The sequence below is a fragment of the Notolepis coatsorum genome, assembly GCF_963971535.1.
Source record: "Notolepis coatsorum genome assembly, contig: SCAFFOLD_903, whole genome shotgun sequence".
Classification (NCBI taxonomy): domain Eukaryota; kingdom Metazoa; phylum Chordata; class Actinopteri; order Aulopiformes; family Paralepididae; genus Notolepis; species Notolepis coatsorum.
In genome coordinates, this window is record NW_028170488.1 from 15,482 (window position 1) to 34,717 (window position 19,236).

Sequence of the window (19,236 nt, forward strand, 5' to 3'; positions counted from 1 at the left end):
GCTTTCCGAGTGCCATTACCAGAGCTTGGCCATCAATGACCAGGCAGCTGGGTCCCTGAAGGGTAAGATCGGCAGGGGTTTTAATAATAATAATAATGGCTTGGATTTATATAGCGCTCTTCATGACACCCAGAGCGCTTCACAGAGTCCATTATTCGTTCATATACAGTCATACCGGTGGTGGTAAGCTACAATTGCAGCCAGAGCTGCCCTGAGGCAGACTCACGGAAGCGTGGCGAATAATCATCGCCTACGGCCCCTCCGACCACCACCAACATTAATTCACATGCATACACATTCATACGAGGCAAGTAGGTTAAGTGTCTTGCCCAAGGACACAACGGCGATGGGATGGACATGGGCTTGAGCGGGATTTGAACCACCAACCCTTCGATCATTGGACGACCCGCTCTACCCCTGAGCCAAAGCCGCCCCACAGCCGTTTTAACTTGTTTCGTCAGTATATTTGCTAACACAGACTTGTTGGTGGAATGTAGACTCCCGTTAGTTGTGGCCAGAGATGGCGGGATGGGCATGAGCTCATGCTGGAGGATATTGTCAAGATCTACCTTACGACCTGCTCTGTAAGCTGTGATGAGCCTTTGTAGAATCTGCCTGTCCACTTTGATGGTGTTTTGCTTGTTCTTGGAAAGTTGCACAACTTCATACAAAGAGGCAAATGTCTTGGCTTTGTTCTTTCGAATGGGTGATTTCAGGTTCAGGTGCTGGTCACTATCTGGAGGTTCACACAAATGTTTGTCCACAAACATGTTCAATTGTGCCTGTCCAAGGTGTTTTGCGCCAAGTATGGATTCTTGAATCTCCGGTGTGACTACGTCCTTGTTGATGTATGTAAGAAAACTTACAAAAGCACATTTAATTCAGGTTTGTACCTTGTGTAGGCACACTTAACTCATTAAGCCCCACCATTTATTTTTAGAAAATTCGCCTAAAACAGCATGCTTACATTAAAATGCTTATATATCCAGATTTATAAGAGCTACTTGCATAAACTTGGTACCTGAAGAAAGCTAAGACTTGGGGGATTCAATGTTTGTGTCCAACACTGTACAGTTATTACCAAATTGCTGTAGTATTCCTGCAAACACTGACGAAATGTAATTTTTTGTATCCTCGCCTATACAAAGATTACAGTTAGACAGTCAAAAACACCCTGTTACTCATGGTTGCACCCCAGCTATATTCCTACTTTCTTCCTCCATAGGTGCAGATGTTCTGTGCAAAGTTTCATGTCAGTAGAATAAAAACTGTGGGTTTAGCACCTGTTTTTGTGGAGAGAGGGCCTGGTGCTGGCGGCCATGTTGGATTTCTCAATTTTGAGGCCTTATTTGACATTTTTGAGCTTGGTATACAGCATATTTGGATTCAGCACCCCTTAATACCCCTAGAAATGTTGTGTACCAAAAATAAACACGAAATGCCTTCAGCACTTTATACAAGCACATTTTCTGAAATTCTGCCTAGTCTATAATAATAAACAAACACGCTGAAAATGACGTCAGCGTCCTCTTACCGTTCGACGATGAGACTGGAGGAAAACGATCCCACTTATTTGACGGCGATCTCCTAAATCCATTTCCGGTTTGTATAATCATAATAAACGCCCAAATCATATCGATTATTGCGTTATGGCAGCGATCGCTACACACAGATGTGTGTCTACAGTCCTGCAACAATATGCGAGTGCCGGACGCATTTGCCAAATGCACCGGAGATTTCCAGAGATCCACTTCCGGTTGCAACTCGCCGATCATCCACCAGACGGCAGTATTGAAGCGTTGCAGAGTTGTGCAGGCTCCCACTGCATCAGACCAGGCTCCGTGAGGGAATTATGAATAACATGGCGAAAAAATTAAATATGATCTCAATAACGTTGTACGCCGTGGAATGGCAGAATTCGCATGAACTTGAAACACGTCGTAAGCCGTTTCCGGCGTGGGATGTGTTAATAGGCCTCTTTGTTTACAGTTTGATTGTAACTGATAAAATAGACATACAGTAATAAAAGAGTAAAATAGTGCAATAAAATAGTTAGCAGCAGTGCAATGAAATAGTTAAACATAGGCATAAAATGAGCATAGAAGTGCATGAAATTGGCAGGAAGTGCATAGTAAAAACGATTGATCAGTTGTAGTCTTGTAGACCTTGTCTTAAATGATGATTGAGAGGGATTGTTATGAGTCTATACATCTATACAGTTTTTGGGGATAGGTCTACTCATTATATCTGAGCTTTAATATTGTATTATTATATTATATATTATTATATAATATTATATTATAAATGCTAACAGGAGGCTACAGGCAAAACAACACTGTGGTTATGATAACTAGATGCAGTTAGGGATCAGTAGGATCGGCTACTAGACATTTTTTTTACTCCTAAACCTTTACTTCCACCAAACGCATGCCTTCAACTAAATGGACGAGTGGGTGGTTTTGAGGGCTGGCCTGGTGTTCATTACAACGAGCCATGGCCAACTGCAATCAGCACTCTATTCTTTTTCACATAACTGCACGGGATGGAACCGGAAGGTCTGTTTTTCAGAGACTGGGTCAGAATCCAAAACTGTGGGGGAATGTCTAAAATAGGCACACCAGTTATTCTGGAGACTGTCGACTGACGTCGGTCCAAAACGAGGCAATGTGGGTCACTGACCGACTCACATAAGCATTGAAACCACAGTGAAGCCACACGTACTCCTGAAAACGGCATGTTAGCTAACGCTACACTCACTCAGTGTTGTTCTGACGTTAGCTACTGTAGCACTACACTCACTCAGCGTTGTTCTGACATTAGCTAATGCTACACTCACTCAGCGTTGTTCTGATGTTAGCTAGCACTACACTCACTCAGCGTTGTTCTGACGTTAGCTAATACTACACTCACTCAGTGTCATTGTGACGTTAGCTAACGCTACACTCACTCAGTGACGTTCTGACGTTAGCTAACGCTACACTCACTCAGCGTCGTTCTGACGTTAGCTAACGCTACACTCACTCAGTGTCGTTCTGACGTTAGCTAACGCTACACTCACTCAGTGTCGTTCTGACGTTAGCTAACGCTACACTCACTCAGTGTCGTTCTGACGTTAGCTAACGCTACACTCACTCAGTGTCGTTCTGACGTTAGCTAACGCTACACTCACTCAGTGTCGTTCTGACGTTAGCTAACGCTACACTCACTCAGTGTCGTTCTGACGTTAGCTAACGCTACACTCACTCAGTGTCGTTCTGACGTTAGCTAACGCTACACTCACTCAGTGTCGTTCTGACGTTAGCTAATGCTACACTCACTCAGTGTCGTTCTGACGTTAGCTAACGCTACACTCACTCAGTGTCGTTCTGACGTTAGCTAACGCTACACTCACTCAGTGTCGTTCTGACGTTAGCTAACGCTACACTCACTCAGTGTCGTTCTGACGTTAGCTAATGCTACACTCACTCAGTGTCGTTCTGATGTTAGCTAACGCTACACTCACTCAGTGTCATTGTGACATTAGCTAACGCTACACTCACTCAGTGTCGTTCTGACGTTAGCTAATGCTACACTCACTCAGTGTCGTTCTGACGTTAGCTAACGCTACACTCACTCAGTGTCGTTCTGACTTTTCATTCTGCCTCTTTGCCTCTTTGCCTATTTGCCTCTTTGCCTCTTTGCCTCTTTGCCTCTTTGCCTCTGCCTCTAGTCAACACGTGTGCTTGACGCTATTTGCTCGCCCTTGTTGCAGATGGGTGCTGATCTGGCGTGTCGGGGTCAAGTCACAGAAGTCATTAAAACCGTGGTGCCTGGAGCACAGACCTCGGTGCTCCACCCTACACAGATCATTGTTATACAAAGCGCTTGCCTGGCATGTCTCCAGGCTCGCCTAGCTTTTGAATGCGAAGCAACTGTCACGCCTGCTGTGCGTCCCTGCAACAGCGGTTTCACAATCTTGGGGTCGGGAGCCTTTGTGAAATAGATTCCCCTGGGAAATGTCCAAACCGAGCTGCAATGACTTCGTATTCACGTTTTGGAATGAAAAAGTATGACTAAAGGCACTTGGACAGCAACCAAAATGGCTGTGCAAGACAGGCAGCATCACTAGCTCACAGTGTGGTCGTTGATCAGCTTGATGCAGCCTCACTAGCTCAGTTTACACAGTGTGGTTGTTGATCAGCTTGATGCACGCAGCCTCACTAGCTCAGTTTACACAGTGTGGTTGTTGATCAGCTTGATGCAGCATCACTTTGTTTACACAGTGTGGTTATTGATCAGTTTGATGCAGCATCACTTCGTTTACACAGTGTGGTTATTGATCAGTTTGATGCAGCATCACTAGCTTAGTTTACACAGTGTGGTTATTGATCAGTTTGATGCAGCATCACTAGCTTAGTTTACACAGTGTGGTTATTGATCAGCTTGATGCAGCCTCACTAGCTTAGCTCACACAGTGTGGTTATTGATCAGTTTGATGCAGCATCACTAGCTTAGTTTACACAGTGTGGTCATTGATCAGCTTGATGCAGCATCACTAACTTAGCTCACACAGTGTGGTTATTGATCAGCTTGATGCAGCATCACTGCCCTGGAGAATGTCCTGTCAGACAATGAACACCAGTACATTCAGTGATGCAGCGGTCGACTAAAACACGGATAAACTATGAACTCCAGTTGATAATAGCTGTAATCACCAAAATACAGAAAATGATATGATACTCCTGAGTCCTGATACTACTTATTATAATCTATAGGCCTACTGTGAATTTCAATCATGGAGATTTATATTGGCTTAAAAATATATATTCATTGACAAAAGAAAGCGTCCCTGGGCATGTAAAAAAGATTTTATTTTTTTTTTAAATATTGGGGTCACAGCACTTCTCTGACCTCAGGAAGACAAACAAAACACTACGGGTCAATTTAGAGGTCAGACAAAACACATGTTTTGAATTTTAAGATGTGTTCCCCCTGGTTTCTGTAGTCCCTGCCTAACATGCATGACTTCATGGTGTGTGAGGAAACCAGAGTACCTGGAGGAAACCCACGCGAACACAGGGAGAACATGCAAACTGGGGTTAGAACCCAGGACCGTCTTGCTGTGAGGCATCAGTGCTAACCACTGTGCCACTGTGCCGCCCTAATGAATGAATGATGCACATAGCATAGCTGCTCTGCCCCTCATTACTGTAACAAAGACTGACTTCACGGGGGGGGGGGCGATTTATATATAATTTATTCAATATGTTGTGAAAATAATATAAGCACAGGTGGCACCGTGTTAGTATGCTTCCTATTCGGGCAGAGATTTCATTTCATTTCATTTCAAACCTTTATTTAACCTTGAAAGGCAACTGAGGTTTCCCTCATTCACAGTCACACCGAGTGCACATACAGAAATGAGCTAAGAAAAGCATATAAAATCATAACAATAAGACAAGACAAGCGAGGATAACAATGTTTCATCCAACTGTCTGCATAGGAGTGTGGATTGGATGATGGTCATTTGGCCGGTCGTGGAAGTAAGTGTTGTTTCGGTGCACGAAACAGAGAAAGCTGATGTGTCACTATGGCAACGGCATCATCATTTGAATCAACATTCCAGTAGTGGCAAGGAAACTCTAAAAGAAGGAAGGGTCATCACGTCAGAATACCAGCGTTCTATATCAAGGGAACTATAAAAGAAGGAAGGGTCATCACGTCAGAACACTGGCGTTTTCCAGTGCTACCTGTTCCTTCAGGTTGTCACTTATTGGGAAATAACTTTCACTTCAAGTTTTTCTTTAAAATATTTTTTGTATAAACCTAAACTGAAACAAATCACAGTTCCATGACAACATGATCCCCATTAGACCTTTGTGAAATCACACGAGAATCCATCTGGTCAGGCTTCGAGTTATGCGCTTGTGCCCCCGAACCAGCAGGTTTGGAAACAGTCTGCGTCCTCAGAGGAACTGCTGGCAGCTACGGGCCGTGGCTTATTAGGTTTGAGAAAGTTACAGAACAATTTCAAAGGACGATTCAAACGATCAATTCAAGTTATTTTCTTTTATTTTCCCGAATTCACCACTCCTCCCACACGACCTGTGTGCCAGACTCTCTCTCTCTCTCTCTCTCTCTCTCTTGCTCTCTCTTGCTTGTGCTCTCTCTCTCTCTCTCTCTCTCTCTCTCTCTCTCTCTCTCTCTCTCTCCTCTCTCTCTCTCTCTCTCTCTCGCTCTCTCACACTCACTCACTCACTCACTCACTCTCTCTCTCTCACTCACTGTCTCTCTCTCACTCAGTCTCTCTCTCTCTCTGATCTCTTTCTCTCTCTCTCTCTCTCTCTCTCTCTCTCTCTCTCTCTCTCTCTCCCTCTCTCTCTCTCTCTCTCTCTCTCTCTCTCTCTCTCTCTCTCTCTCTCTCTCTCTCTCTCTCTCTCTCTCTCTCTGTTGACTCTGCTCCAATGCAGCAGAAGAAAAACTAAAAGTTGACATTGTGCAAGAACAGAATTCTTGTCTAAAACTCCAGGAATGGGTTGCAGATTAGGTTATTATGGCTCAGCGTGCCCTGTCCTCACGTGGTGTGATTGATAGGGGGAACTGTGGAGGGGGTTTTCTCCACAACACTGCCCTCTAGTGGCTCAAGTGTGACAACTAAATTATCTTGTTTTGTTTATGTTTAAATGTTTTCCTCTATACGCCCCCTTGCGTTTCTTACCTGTTCTGCACATTGCCAGAACCTTGACAAATTATTACAAAATAAACTAAATCTACAAAAATCGGAAGAATACTGTCTATATATATATATATATATATTTTGGATGTTTATTTGTTATTTTTGTTTAGATGGATTTCTTTGTTACATTTCTTGGGAAAATGTCATGGGAAACAGCGTTATACCGTTGTCAAAATGTAACGAATTGCCCCTAATATGAAACATCTATATTAATAACTATAATGTAAAACACACACATCAAAACAACAATAAAAAAAAGGTTTGTTTGAACTAAACAAACGCATCCAAATGGGAGCCCGAAGAGACGGCTTCTCTAAAGCGCAGTTGAACACCCTCGTGTTGTTGTGACCCTCTCGCAGGCATGTGCACCAGCCACCCGGAGACCGCGGACGAGGTGGAGAGCAGGAACAAGCTGCTGCGTCTGTTGGACTCCGTCATCGACGCCCTGGTGTGGGCCATCTCCAAGCTGGGCCTGACGCCTGGGCAGCAGACGCTGCGCCTGGGACACCTCACCATGCTGCTGTCTCACATCCGCCACGTCAGGTAACGTCTGAGGCTATGAGGGGCCGATTGGGCCATATACCGTCACTTAAATCATCCGTCATGTCAGGTAATGTCTGAGGCTATGAGGGGCCGATTGGGCCATATACCGTCACTTAAATCATCCGTATGCTATTGAAAAACGTGTGCGTATACCATTGAAATCTGTCACGTATGCTAGTGAAAAGCGCATGCGTATATACAAACACTGTCGCGTATGCTACTGAAAGCTGTCACGTATGCTACTGAAACGTTCTTACGTATACTACTGAGATCTGTTACCTATACTACTGAGAAATATGCAACCCTCATATGAGTCTGGGACACCATGCCGCTGTCTCACATCCGTCACGTCAGGTAACGTCTGAATATGTTGTTGTTACCTACTCTAAACTACATCAAACAACAGTAGTAATAGTCATCCGGCAGGTTTATCTAACATTACCTACTCTAAACTACATTCAAACAACAGTAGTAATAGTCATCAGGCAGGTTTATCTAACATTACCTACTCTAAACTACATCAAACAACAGTAGTAATAGTCATCCGGCAGGTTTATCTAACATTACCTACTCTAAACTACATCAAACAACAGTGTTGTCACTATGTGAGAATGCTGTTCATCGACTACAGCTCAGCATTCAATACCATAGTCCCCTCCAAACTCATAGCCAAGCTCAGGGACCTGGGCTTGAACTATGACCTCTGCCAGTGGGTCCTGGACTTCCTGACGGGCAGACCCCAGGTGGTAAGAGCAGGCAACTGCACCTCCTCATCCATCACGCTCAACATAGGGGCCCCCCAGGGCTGTGTTCTGAGCCCCCTCCTCTACTCCCTGTACACACATGACTGCGTGGCACAGCGGAACAACAACACAATCATCAAATTTGCTGATGACACAGTAGTGGTGGGCCTGATCTCTGCCAACGACGAGAGGGCCTACCTGGAAGAGGTAGAGAATCTGTCACAGTGGTGTCAGGAGAACTGCCTCTCCCTGAACGTCAGCAAAACAAAAGAGATGATTGTGGACTTCAGGAGGTCGGGGGTCAAGGACTACAGCCCCCTCAGCATCGACGGGGCACCGGTTGAGAGAGTGAACAGTTTCAAGTACCTTGGAGCCCACATATCCGAGGACTTGACATGGACCACACACATTGACAGTGTTGTGAAGAAGGCACGACAACGCCTCTACTTCCTCAGGCGCCTAAGGAAGTTCCAAGTCAGTCAGAAGATCCTTAGGAACTTCTACTCATGTACAATAGAGAGCATCCTGACTGGCAACATCACCTCCTGGTTTGGGAATAGCACTGCACAAGACCGTAGCAGACTACAAAGAGTGACACGTTCAGCCGAACGCACAATTGGAGGGGGGCTTCCCACCCTCCAGAACATTTACAACAAGCGGTGCAGGGGGAAGGCTAAGAGAATTATTAAGGACTCGAGCCACCCGAACAACTGCCTCTTTGAACTGCTGCGGTCAGGCAAGCGATACCGGAGTCTTAAGGCGAGCACAGAAAGACTCAGAAGAAGCTTCTATCCCCAGGCCATCAGGCTGCTAAACGAACAATAAACACTATGCAACAACCATCAAATGCACACAGCACACACACCCACACTCACTTAAACCACACAAACACACTTTATATTTATTGATAAAGGATTTGCACTACAACTCGTACACCCACTGTAAATTGTACCTAAATTGCACCTCATCCCATTTCTGCCTTGCACTATATAGTATTGTATTAGTACACTGCACAGTATTGTATATTATATGGTAACTCAGTTACGTCTATTCTGCATCGAACATTGTACATATGTCTATACTGAACACTGTGACCTCATTTTTTTTTTACTTCTAATTTACATGCTATACTATGTTATTTTATTTCATACTTATCTTGTCTTGCACAGTCTCTGGAGCGTAACAGTAAGAAGCATTTTGTATAAAAGTATTCTGTACTTCTGTATGACAACTATTAAAGAAACTTGAAACTTGAAACTAGTAATAGTCATCAGGCAGGTTTATCTAAGGTTACCTCTAAACTACATCTACATCATACAACCAGGAATTAATTAAAATTAATTAAAAGCCTGTCTGAATAAAAAACGTTTTCAACCATGTTCATGTTCACAATCCATGTCATACAGTACCGTCACTGTCTGATCCCTCTCCTCTCCGCTGTCTCCTCAGTAACAAGGGCATGGACCACCTCTCCTCCATGAAGAGGAAGAACGTGGTGCTGGTCTACGACCTGCTCCTGGAGATGCTGGAGGCCAACACCGGCGGCGACAACAACAACACCGGCGGCGGCGACAACAACAACAACACCGGCACTTACGCCACCACCAGCAGCAACAACAGAGACACCGGCACTTACACCACTAACGGCAACGGCAACAGCGGCACTTACGCCACCACCAGCAGCAGCAACAACAGAGACACTTACACCACTAACGGCAACGGCAACAGCGGCACTTACGCCAGCAGCAGCAGCGGCAGTGAGCACATGTCGCCCCCACCCGCCTCTCACCACCACTACTACGAGCAGCCGCCTCCGCCCGGGCCTCCGCCCGCCTCGGGCCCATACCAGGCTGCGCCTCTCCCCGCTGAGACCCCCATCCTGGACGCACACCTCCAGAACCAGACCCGGCCCCCGCAGAACTCGCTGATGGATCTCACAGCTGTGGAGCGCAATGGGTGAGAATCTCAGACTGTGTTAGGTGCAGCAGCTCAGACTGTGTTAGGTGCAGCAGCTCAGACTGTGTTAGGTGCAGCAGCTCAGACTGTGTTAGGTGCAGCAGCTCAGACTGTGTTAGGTGCAGATCAGACTGTGTTAGGTGCAGCAGCTCAGACTGTGTTAGGTGCAGCAGACTGTGTTAGGTGCAGCAGCTCAGACTGTGTTAGGTGCAGCAGCTCAGACTGTGTTAGGTGCAGCAGCTCAGACTGTGTTAGGTGCAGCAGCTCAGACTGTGTTAGGTGCAGCAGCTCAGACTGTGTTAGGTGCAGCAGCTCAGTCTGTGTTAGGTGCAGCAGCTCAGACTGTGTTAGGTGCAGCAGCTCAGACTGTGTTAGGTGCAGCAGCTCAGACTGTGTTAGGTGCAGCAGCTCAGACTGTGTTAGGTGCAGCAGACTGTGTTAGGTGCAGCACTTCAGACTGTGTTAGGTGCAGCAGTTCAGACTGTGTTAGGTGCAGCAGACTGTGTTAGGTGCAGCAGCTCAGACTGTGTTAGGTGCAGCAGCTCAGACTGTGTTAGGTGCAGCAGCTCAGACTGTGTTAGGTGCAGCAGCTCAGACTGTGTTAGGTGCAGCAGCTCAGACTGTGTTAGGTGCAGCAGATCAGACTGTGTTAGGTGCAGCAGCTCAGACTGTGTTAGGTGCAGCAGACTGTGTTAGGTGCAGCAGCTCAGACTGTGTTAGGTGCAGCAGTTCAGACTGTGTTAGGTGCAGCAGCTCAGACTGTGTTAGGTGCAGCAGATCAGACTGTGTTAGGTGCAGCTCAGACTGTGTTAGGTGCAGCAGCTCAGACTGTGTTAGGTGCAGCAGCTCAGACTGTGTTAGGTGCAGCAGCAGCTCAGACTGTGTTAGGTGCAGCAGACTGTGTTAGGTGCAGCAGCTCAGACTGTGTTAGGTGCAGCAGCTCAGACTGTGTTAGGTGCAGCAGATCAGACTGTGTTAGGTGCAGACTGTGTTAGGTGCAGCAGCTCAGTGTGTTAGGTGCAGATCAGACTGTGTTAGGTGCAGAACAGACTGTGTTAGGTGCAGCAGCTCAGACTGTGTTAGGTGCAGCAGCTCAGACTGTGTTAGGTGCAGCAGCTCAGACTGTGTTAGGTGCAGCAGCTCAGACTGTGTTAGGTGCAGATCAGACTGTGTTAGGTGCAGCAGCTCAGACTGTGTTAGGTGCAGCTCAGACTGTGTTAGGTGCAGCAGCTCAGACTGTGTTAGGTGCAGCAGATCAGACTGTGTTAGGTGCAGCAGCTCAGACTGTGTTAGGTGCAGCAGCTCAGACTGTGTTAGGTGCAGCAGACTGTGTTAGGTGCAGCAGCTCAGACTGTGTTAGGTGCAGCAACTCAGACTGTGTTAGGTGCAGCAGCTCAGACTGTGTTAGGTGCAGCAGCTCAGACTGTGTTAGGTGCAGCAGCTCAGACTGTGTTAGGTGCAGCAGCTCAGACTGTGTTAGGTGCAGCAGCTCAGACTGTGTTAGGTGCAGCAGATCAGACTGTGTTAGGTGCAGCAGCTCAGACTGTGTTAGGTGCAGCAGCTCAGACTGTGTTAGGTGCAGCAGCTCAGACTGTGTTAGGTGCAGCAGCTCAGACTGTGTTAGGTACAGCAGATCAGACTGTGTTAGGTGCAGCTCAGACTGTGTTAGGTGCAGCAGCTCAGACTGTGTTAGGTGCAGCAGCTCAGACTGTGTTAGGTGCAGCAGCTCAGACTGTGTTAGGTGCAGCAGATCAGACTGTGTTAGGTGCAGCAGCTCAGACTGTGTTAGGTGCAGCTCAGACTGTGTTAGGTGCAGCAGCTCAGACTGTGTTAGGTGCCTTAACCACTTGTTGGAATGTGTCCCTTGAAAATATGAGAGGAGTTTGTATATTAAATATTCAAAATGTACTGTCCGCAGAGAGGATGCACTCAAACAGTTACTGTATTATACCATCAAATGATACATCTGAAGAAGAATTATAACTCATGACATTAACATTTAAGTAATGTAGTTCACAACAGGCCATGGTATATGGTTATTATATCACAGCTAAGGTGCATAGTTCAGGACAGGCCATGGTTATTATATCACAGCTAAGGGGCGTAGTTCAGGACAGGACAGGCCATGGTATATGGTTATTATATCACAGCTAAGGGGCGTAGTTCACGACAGGCCATGGTATATGGTTATTATATCACAGCTAAGGGGCGTAGTTCACGACAGGCCATGGTATATGGTTATTATATCACAGCTAAGGGGCGTAGTTCACAACAGGCCATGGTATATGGTTATTATATCACAGCTAAGGGGCGTAGTTCACGACAGGCCATGGTATATGGTTATTATATCACAGCTAAGGGGCGTCGTTTTTTTTTTTTAGCTTTTTTCCCTGCCCTTTGAGGGCACTCTATCCACCCCCCCCCCTCCCCCCCCCCCCCCCTCTTCGGGGGACAACTTTATTATTTATTATACGTTTTAATTATTTACAGTACAAAATTCAATAAAAAGTGTAGTAAAATAAGAAAAATATTAAAAAATATATATTTCATTGCCCTCTCGGAGGGGGGGAACTCAGACTAGATATTGACAAACAAATTACAACTAAGGACAATGAAGGACAACAACGAATACACATGACAAGGGAAAGGGGGGGGGCAGAGAGGGGAGTAAGTAAAGTAGAGGGGGATTGAGAGAAGGGTGGGTTATGGAGTGGATGTCTCACAGGTCAATCTCCTATGATTGGGAGCCTAGATTATCCACAAGCAATTTCCAGATGTTATTAAATTGTGAGACTTCGATGTGATCCACGGTTGAGATTGTTTCCTGTGATATGTAATTTGAGAGAAGGCCTAACCATTGGCCAGTATTCACCTTTTTTCTTGTCTTCCAGTTTAAGAGGATAGTTTTCTTGGCAACAGCTAGAGAAACGAGTAGGGGTTTGGTGTTCTGGACTAATAAATTGATAGCAGTAGTATCCCCAAGTAGGCAGAGGGAGGGGGAGAGAGGAATGCTGCAGCTCATGACCCGGGATAGTGTATTGATGACGGAGTTCCAGAAGTCTAGAACAGGTGGGCAGAGCCAGGTGGCATGGAAATAGTTGTCTGGGGTGTTGAGGGTGCAATGGGAGCATACATCTGTGCTTGCAAATCCCATTTGAAACATCCTGTGCTGTGTGATATGTACTCTGTGTAACACCTTATATTGGATTAATTGAAGGTTAGTGTTGTTAGTCATTGTGAATGTGTTGGTGCAAATTTGTTCCCTAAGGGGCGTAGTTGAAGCGGAGATATAGCTGTGATATAATAACCACATGCCACGGCCTGAAGTGAGCTATTGCTTTTATAAAACGGTTACCAAGTAGGCTATGGCAATATCAAAGTAAGACACACTTCAATTTAAATGTTTGTTATTATTAGTCATTTTAATAGTAATTAAAATAAAATATGCAACTCATGACTGAATTAAATTGATGGTGGGGTAGGGGAAAACTGTACATTGGGGGGGGGGGGGGGGGTTGGGTTTGGACATTTACAGGGGTCAGTTTCGAATTGCAGCCTCCCGTAGGTGCTCATTGAGAGCGGTTTTAAGGTGGGTAGTGATTCACATTCAGAGATGACATGTTCAAGTCAAGTAACTTTTATTCATAGAAGCACGTTTAGAAACCAACATGAGTTCAGCCAAAGTGCTTTAAACATATATTGTATCATGTATCATGTCTTCTACTACCTGTACCTCCCCTCCCCCATGCTGCTATGATGCCTGAATTTCCCCAAGGGGATCAATAAAGGAGTATCTTATCGTATAGCAATAACAAAGAAACAAAACCAAACAGTACAGCACCACAGTATAATGTGTGCTGATAAAACAACAAGAAGCCAATAGAGTACAGTACAGATATACAATAAGATAAGATAGGAATAAAACGAGGCAGCCTCAAACTGCACTAGAAGCAAGAGAAACAAGGTGTGTCTTTAGATGTGATTTAAAAGTATCCACAGTGGGACTTAATGTGAGATGGGAGACTGTTCCAGAGTCCGGGGGCAGCAACAGAAAAAGCCTGTCTCCGTCTCCACCCCCGACAAGCACCATAAATAAACACGTCACCAAAACACTGTTTATGGTCCTTGTCCTCAAACGGTTGCAGTAGGATTCGGTGCGTAACGGATATACGCTCCGGATTAAAATATGTGTGTTCCTCTCTCCCACAGCTACGCCCAGCCAGAACAGTGGCCCCTGGATATAGGAAACATGGGTCCTTCTCTGAAAGAGGCAGAATACATCATCCTGGGAGCAGGTGTGGAGGGCTAGGCCATCTGAGAACGGGCTCACATGTCACATGGCAGGCGGCACTGAAAGAGCCGCCAGGGGACTGGTACTGGTATAACCGCCCATTTCTCCAGTTTGCCGGGAGCGTAGCCAAACCTCCCGAGGAAAAGAGACTGAAAGGAGAAAACTAGAATGTTCTGTTGTGAGGTACATATTCCAGTTTTTCGAGGTACATATTCCAGTTTCGAGGTAAATATTCCAGTTTTGAGGTAAATATTCCAGTTTTGAGGTAAATATTCCAGTTTTGCTCGTCGGTTGAAGAAAGGGAAAAAAAAACGAAACAATTTCTAATGGTGAATTTGAAGTTTGTTTTTCGATTGAATGTATATTTTGTGTGTGTAATTTTCCTGTGAACGTGCACTCGGTCAAGACTCATGAGTACTTTAATCTTTTTGACTCTTGCCAGTCGAATTATGCTCTTTTTTTATTATATACAGTACGTCATTTGTATCTTTTTCACCTTTTGTGCAACTTTCAGAACAAGTCACAACATCTCAAGGGACCCACCTGCGTGTGGTCACCACAGTGAAGCCATGTCCCGTTAGAACAGGCCGGGTGGGCGTCTGGTAGATCCAGGTTCACCACACCCCGCTAGAGGTACTTCCGGCTTCGTCAGACACTCCCAACGGACACGATTTGACAGTGTTCGTGGGTGGAAAGCCGATGGGGGGTAATAATAATAATAATAATAATATCTTAGATTTATATAGCGCCTTTCAGGAGACCCAAGGCGCTTAATGTTCCTGATCGTTGCAACAGCGCCTCCTACTGGCCGGTCGCAGGGAGGGGATCTGGGGGAGATAGTGTGAACCTCCGTTACGCTCTCCCAGTGAAACTACTAGCTGTCAGGTGAAAAGAAGTGACTGGCAACTCCACATGTATCAGTGGAGGCATGTGGTAGTCTACTACACCCTACCCAGACCGACAGAAGAGGCATGTGGTAGTCTACTACACCCTACCCAGACCAACAGAAGAGGCATGTGGTAGTCTACACCCTCTGCAGACCGACAGTGGGGCAGCATGTGGTAGTCTACACCCTCCGCAGACTGACAGTGGGGCAGCATGTGGTAGTCTACACCCTCCACAGACTGACAGTAGGGCAGTATGCGGTAGTCTACACCTCCACAGACTGACAGTAGGGCAGCATGTGGTAGTCTACACCCTCCACAGACTGACAGTGGGGCAGCATGTGGTAGTCTACACCAGTTAATACAGGCTCAAATCCTGTTCATGTCGAGAGATAAACAGATTGCCTTTACACAGAAACTGGAAAATCAGATTTTCTTTACCTTTGACCCCGATTCGGACCCCTCCCCAGTCTTGTTTTAGAGAAGTTGATTAACTACGATACCATCTTGATATAACGGGGACTATCAAAGCCAAAATCACAACAGTTTTCTTTCTTTTCTTTTGAAATCACTGGTAAAAAAATAATAATGACAACACAGAATGATTAATTTGTTCAAAGAGCAACATTCAGTGATATAAAAATACCTTTTTCCCCCCACTTAGACCAGCTTCTATGCATGCCATTCCAGCCCTTAGTTAGCACGGCAACCACTCACCATGCAATCCGCAGCCTTTTAGCAGAGATTATTCATTTTAAACATCAGTAAAACTCACATTTCACCTCAAAATGCAGAAAATTATAAAAAGAGCAGTCTTTTCATTCTGGATCCCTAAACATGTAACATTGGGTTAAAATAAGGTTTTCTGTTCCTGTGTACTTGAGCCAGATAAAGCCAACTACTGCCTAGAACACATGCTCACTCGCATCTGTCCTAGAGTTTTAGTATTTTTTTTTTTTATACATGCGAACAATTAGTGAGAAAGTGTCAACAATGATAGACTCCAAAATTAGCACTTAGCACCATGGACAGCGCTCACCTGGACACCTTGCCAGCACCATGGACAGCGCTCACTGAGACACCTTGCTCTTGCTCTCATGCCATCGCATGTGATTTGAGCCGCCGCCTATGTAAATTGCGCAGCCTTCTCTGGCAACAAACCGACTCGCGTTTGGTCGGTTTCAGGCTCAGTATTGTATGTGATGATCTTGGACGAGCTCGGGTCGGTTCGGTTCGGGTTTGAATTTTCAGGCCTGTTGAGAACTCTATTCTCCATCTATTCTCTTTTGTCGTTCTTACGTGACACACACACACACACACACACACACACACACACACAATGTCATGTCTTTTGTCCATTGTGACACTATTGTCGTACGTCAGAAGCGTCTTTGTGTTTCCGTCAGGCCTGACCCTGAGTTCGGGTCTTGCTGTGTGATGAGGGATGTTTTCAGTGATGACACTCACAAACCACAAATCATGGCAAACAATGTTTTATTGTCAATCGAAAGTGACAACCTATACATCCCATAAATAAGCATTTGGAAAATAAATCAAACTGTACACCACTGTTGTCGTCCATATTTCTTTCTGTTCCATCGTCCGTCAGAGCACAGAATGATGTGGCTGAGATTATATACACAACCTAATACCAGCGTGTGTATAACTCCAAACCATAAGCTTTGCTTTCAGAGTGTTCCACCGTTGTCATGAAGAAACATACAGTATACGTTTAAAAAAGCCGGATTATCTACAGAAACCTCTCAAGACGGTTTCAACTTGACAACATTAAATATTCTACAGGGAAACCAAACTCATTTCCTGTTTGTGGCTAATTTCATAGCTAACAGGAAATAAGATAGGGTTCAAGCCGTTTTCCCTAGCAACACAGTTCCGCTGAAACCGCCGATATACACAAATATTAATGCTCTTTGATTGTGCACGTACACACAGCTACATTCAATGCTCAAAGGGGGATCGCTTACATTCACGTTTTGTTCAAACTCGGGACATGACAGCAATAGATTTATCGCTGAATGTCATTCAACTGCGAGAGAGAGAGAGAGAGAGAGAGAGAGTGAGAGAGAGAGAGAGTGAGAGAGAGAGAGAGTGAGAGTATTATGTGAGCAGCAGCATTCAGACAATCCCATAAGTACATTATGGCCACAAATTATGGGGGGAGTTAAAACTCACGCTCGCACACATTCACACACATGTATATTCATGAATAATTTACCTATTTCAGTAGTTTTTGCCGTTATATATAAATGCATTGATACAAACAAAATCCAAAGTACATTGTTGTCTGAATAAAGAAGATTCAAATTAAATATTGTTTTTTTCTTTTGAAAACCACTGAATAAAAGCAAGGCATGTCTGCAGATGGGTCACTACAAGTATTCAGTGTACGAATCACAATGTCAAAAGTATACATATTTCTAAAACAAACAAAAAAACTACTTTTTCTTTCAGTCAATATATATATACAAAATGTGCCCTCCGCGTGTGGTTGTACTATGTAAAAACAGCAGTTGTGGTAGAAAATAGCTGGTAGTGTTTACGGTATGCTGAGTTATTTGATCCTTTGGTAATAAACGCTCCTTAACCCTTTCACTACCACACTACAGAAGGTTAACCCTTTCACTACCACACTACAGATGGTTAACCATCTGTAGTGTGGTAGTGAAAGGGTTAACCTTCTGTAGTGTGGTAGTGAAAGGGTTAACCATTTGTCGTGTGGCAGTGAAAGGGTTAATCACTTCAACCCAGTGGTTATCATGACAATGATAAAATAAAAAGGAAAATAGAGATATCAGAATAAATCTTGAGATTGTTCTTTGTACCGTACTACTGTATACCGATGGGGACATTTTACTGACAAACCGTGTCTAAATATAAAAAACGCTTCAAACTGAATAAATGATATGGCTTCTTTTTAGTTTTTTACTTCATTGAAGAGCTCTCTACACCATTGTGAACACGAGCTCTACAGACAAATAAATAAATAAGTATTTAAATACATTAATATTAATAATATTTTAGCAAACAAAAATAAACAGCTATGAGACAAAGAAAGTGGTGCCCTGACAGTCTCTAATCTAAGTAGTAGGGCCTGATGTTGGGAGAAGTAGAGTCCGGTAGTAGAGCTTAGAAGGGGGCACTGGTGCAGACGGTAGTAGAGCTTAGAGGGGGGCACTGGTACAGGCGGGAGTCCGGTTGTGGAGCTTAGAGGGGGGCACTGGTGCAGACGGTAGTAGAGCTTAGAGGGGGGCACTGGTGCAGACGGTAGTAGAGCTTAGAGGGGGGCACTGGTACAGGCGGGAGTCCGGTAGTGGAGCTTAGAGGGGGGCACTGGTGCAGACGGTAGTAGAGCTTAGAGGGGGGCACTGGTGCAGATGGTAGTAGAGCTTAGAGGGGGGCACTGGTGCAGACGGTAGTAGAGCTTAGAGGGGGGCACTGGTGCAGACGGTAGTAGAGCTTAGAGGGGGGCACTGGTGCAGACGGTAGTAGAGCTTAGAGGGGGGCACTGGTACAGGCGGTAGTAGAGCTTAGAGGGGGGCACTGGTACAGGCGGGAGTCCGGTAGTGGAGCTTAGAGGGGGGCACTGGTACAGGCGGGAGTCCGGTAGTGGAGCTTAGAGGGGGGCACTGGTTCAGGTGGGAGGATGAAACTGCACCTGAACACTGACCTGAACCAAGAGGTCATTTTCAAAAACATCCCCTTTATTCCCCTAAGTTCTATAAACACGATTAGAATATGAACTCTGATGCGTCTCAAGCATCCAGCCTTCTTCCCCCCGTTCTCATGTTCTATCTATAGAACTTGACAATGAAATGAAAGTAAATACAATTTAATCTTTTTTCACAAAAAGTTGAGTGGCTTGGTTTTTCCTCATTCCTTCAAGAAATATGCATACGCTCCACCAAAGAGCTCCTTTCTAGCCTGAAATGATCATAGACTTCCGCAAGACCAGCACGCCCCCCCTCCCTCTCTACATCGATGGCACAGCTGTAGAGGTGACTCCCAGTATCAAATATCTTGGGGGTGCACATTTCCAACACCCTCACGTGGCGCGACAACACCCTGAGCCTCGTCAAAAAAGCT

At 45.2% G+C, this 19,236-nt stretch overlaps 1 protein-coding gene across 1 annotated transcript; it reads left to right on the forward strand.

Annotated features, from left to right (window-relative positions):
* Positions 1-2,542: 2,542 nt before the first annotated feature.
* On the forward strand, positions 2,543-16,609 carry LOC311248509 (estrogen receptor beta-like; the record flags this gene model as incomplete). The annotated part of the gene is made up of 4 exons (XM_084339378.1): positions 2,543-2,555; positions 7,075-7,258; positions 9,451-9,957; positions 14,167-16,609. 4 exons carry the CDS (start codon positions 2,543-2,545, stop codon positions 14,264-14,266), a joined length of 804 nt encoding a protein of 267 aa, XP_084195504.1. The 3' UTR covers positions 14,267-16,609.
* Between the last annotated feature and the right edge of the window lie 2,627 nt (positions 16,610-19,236).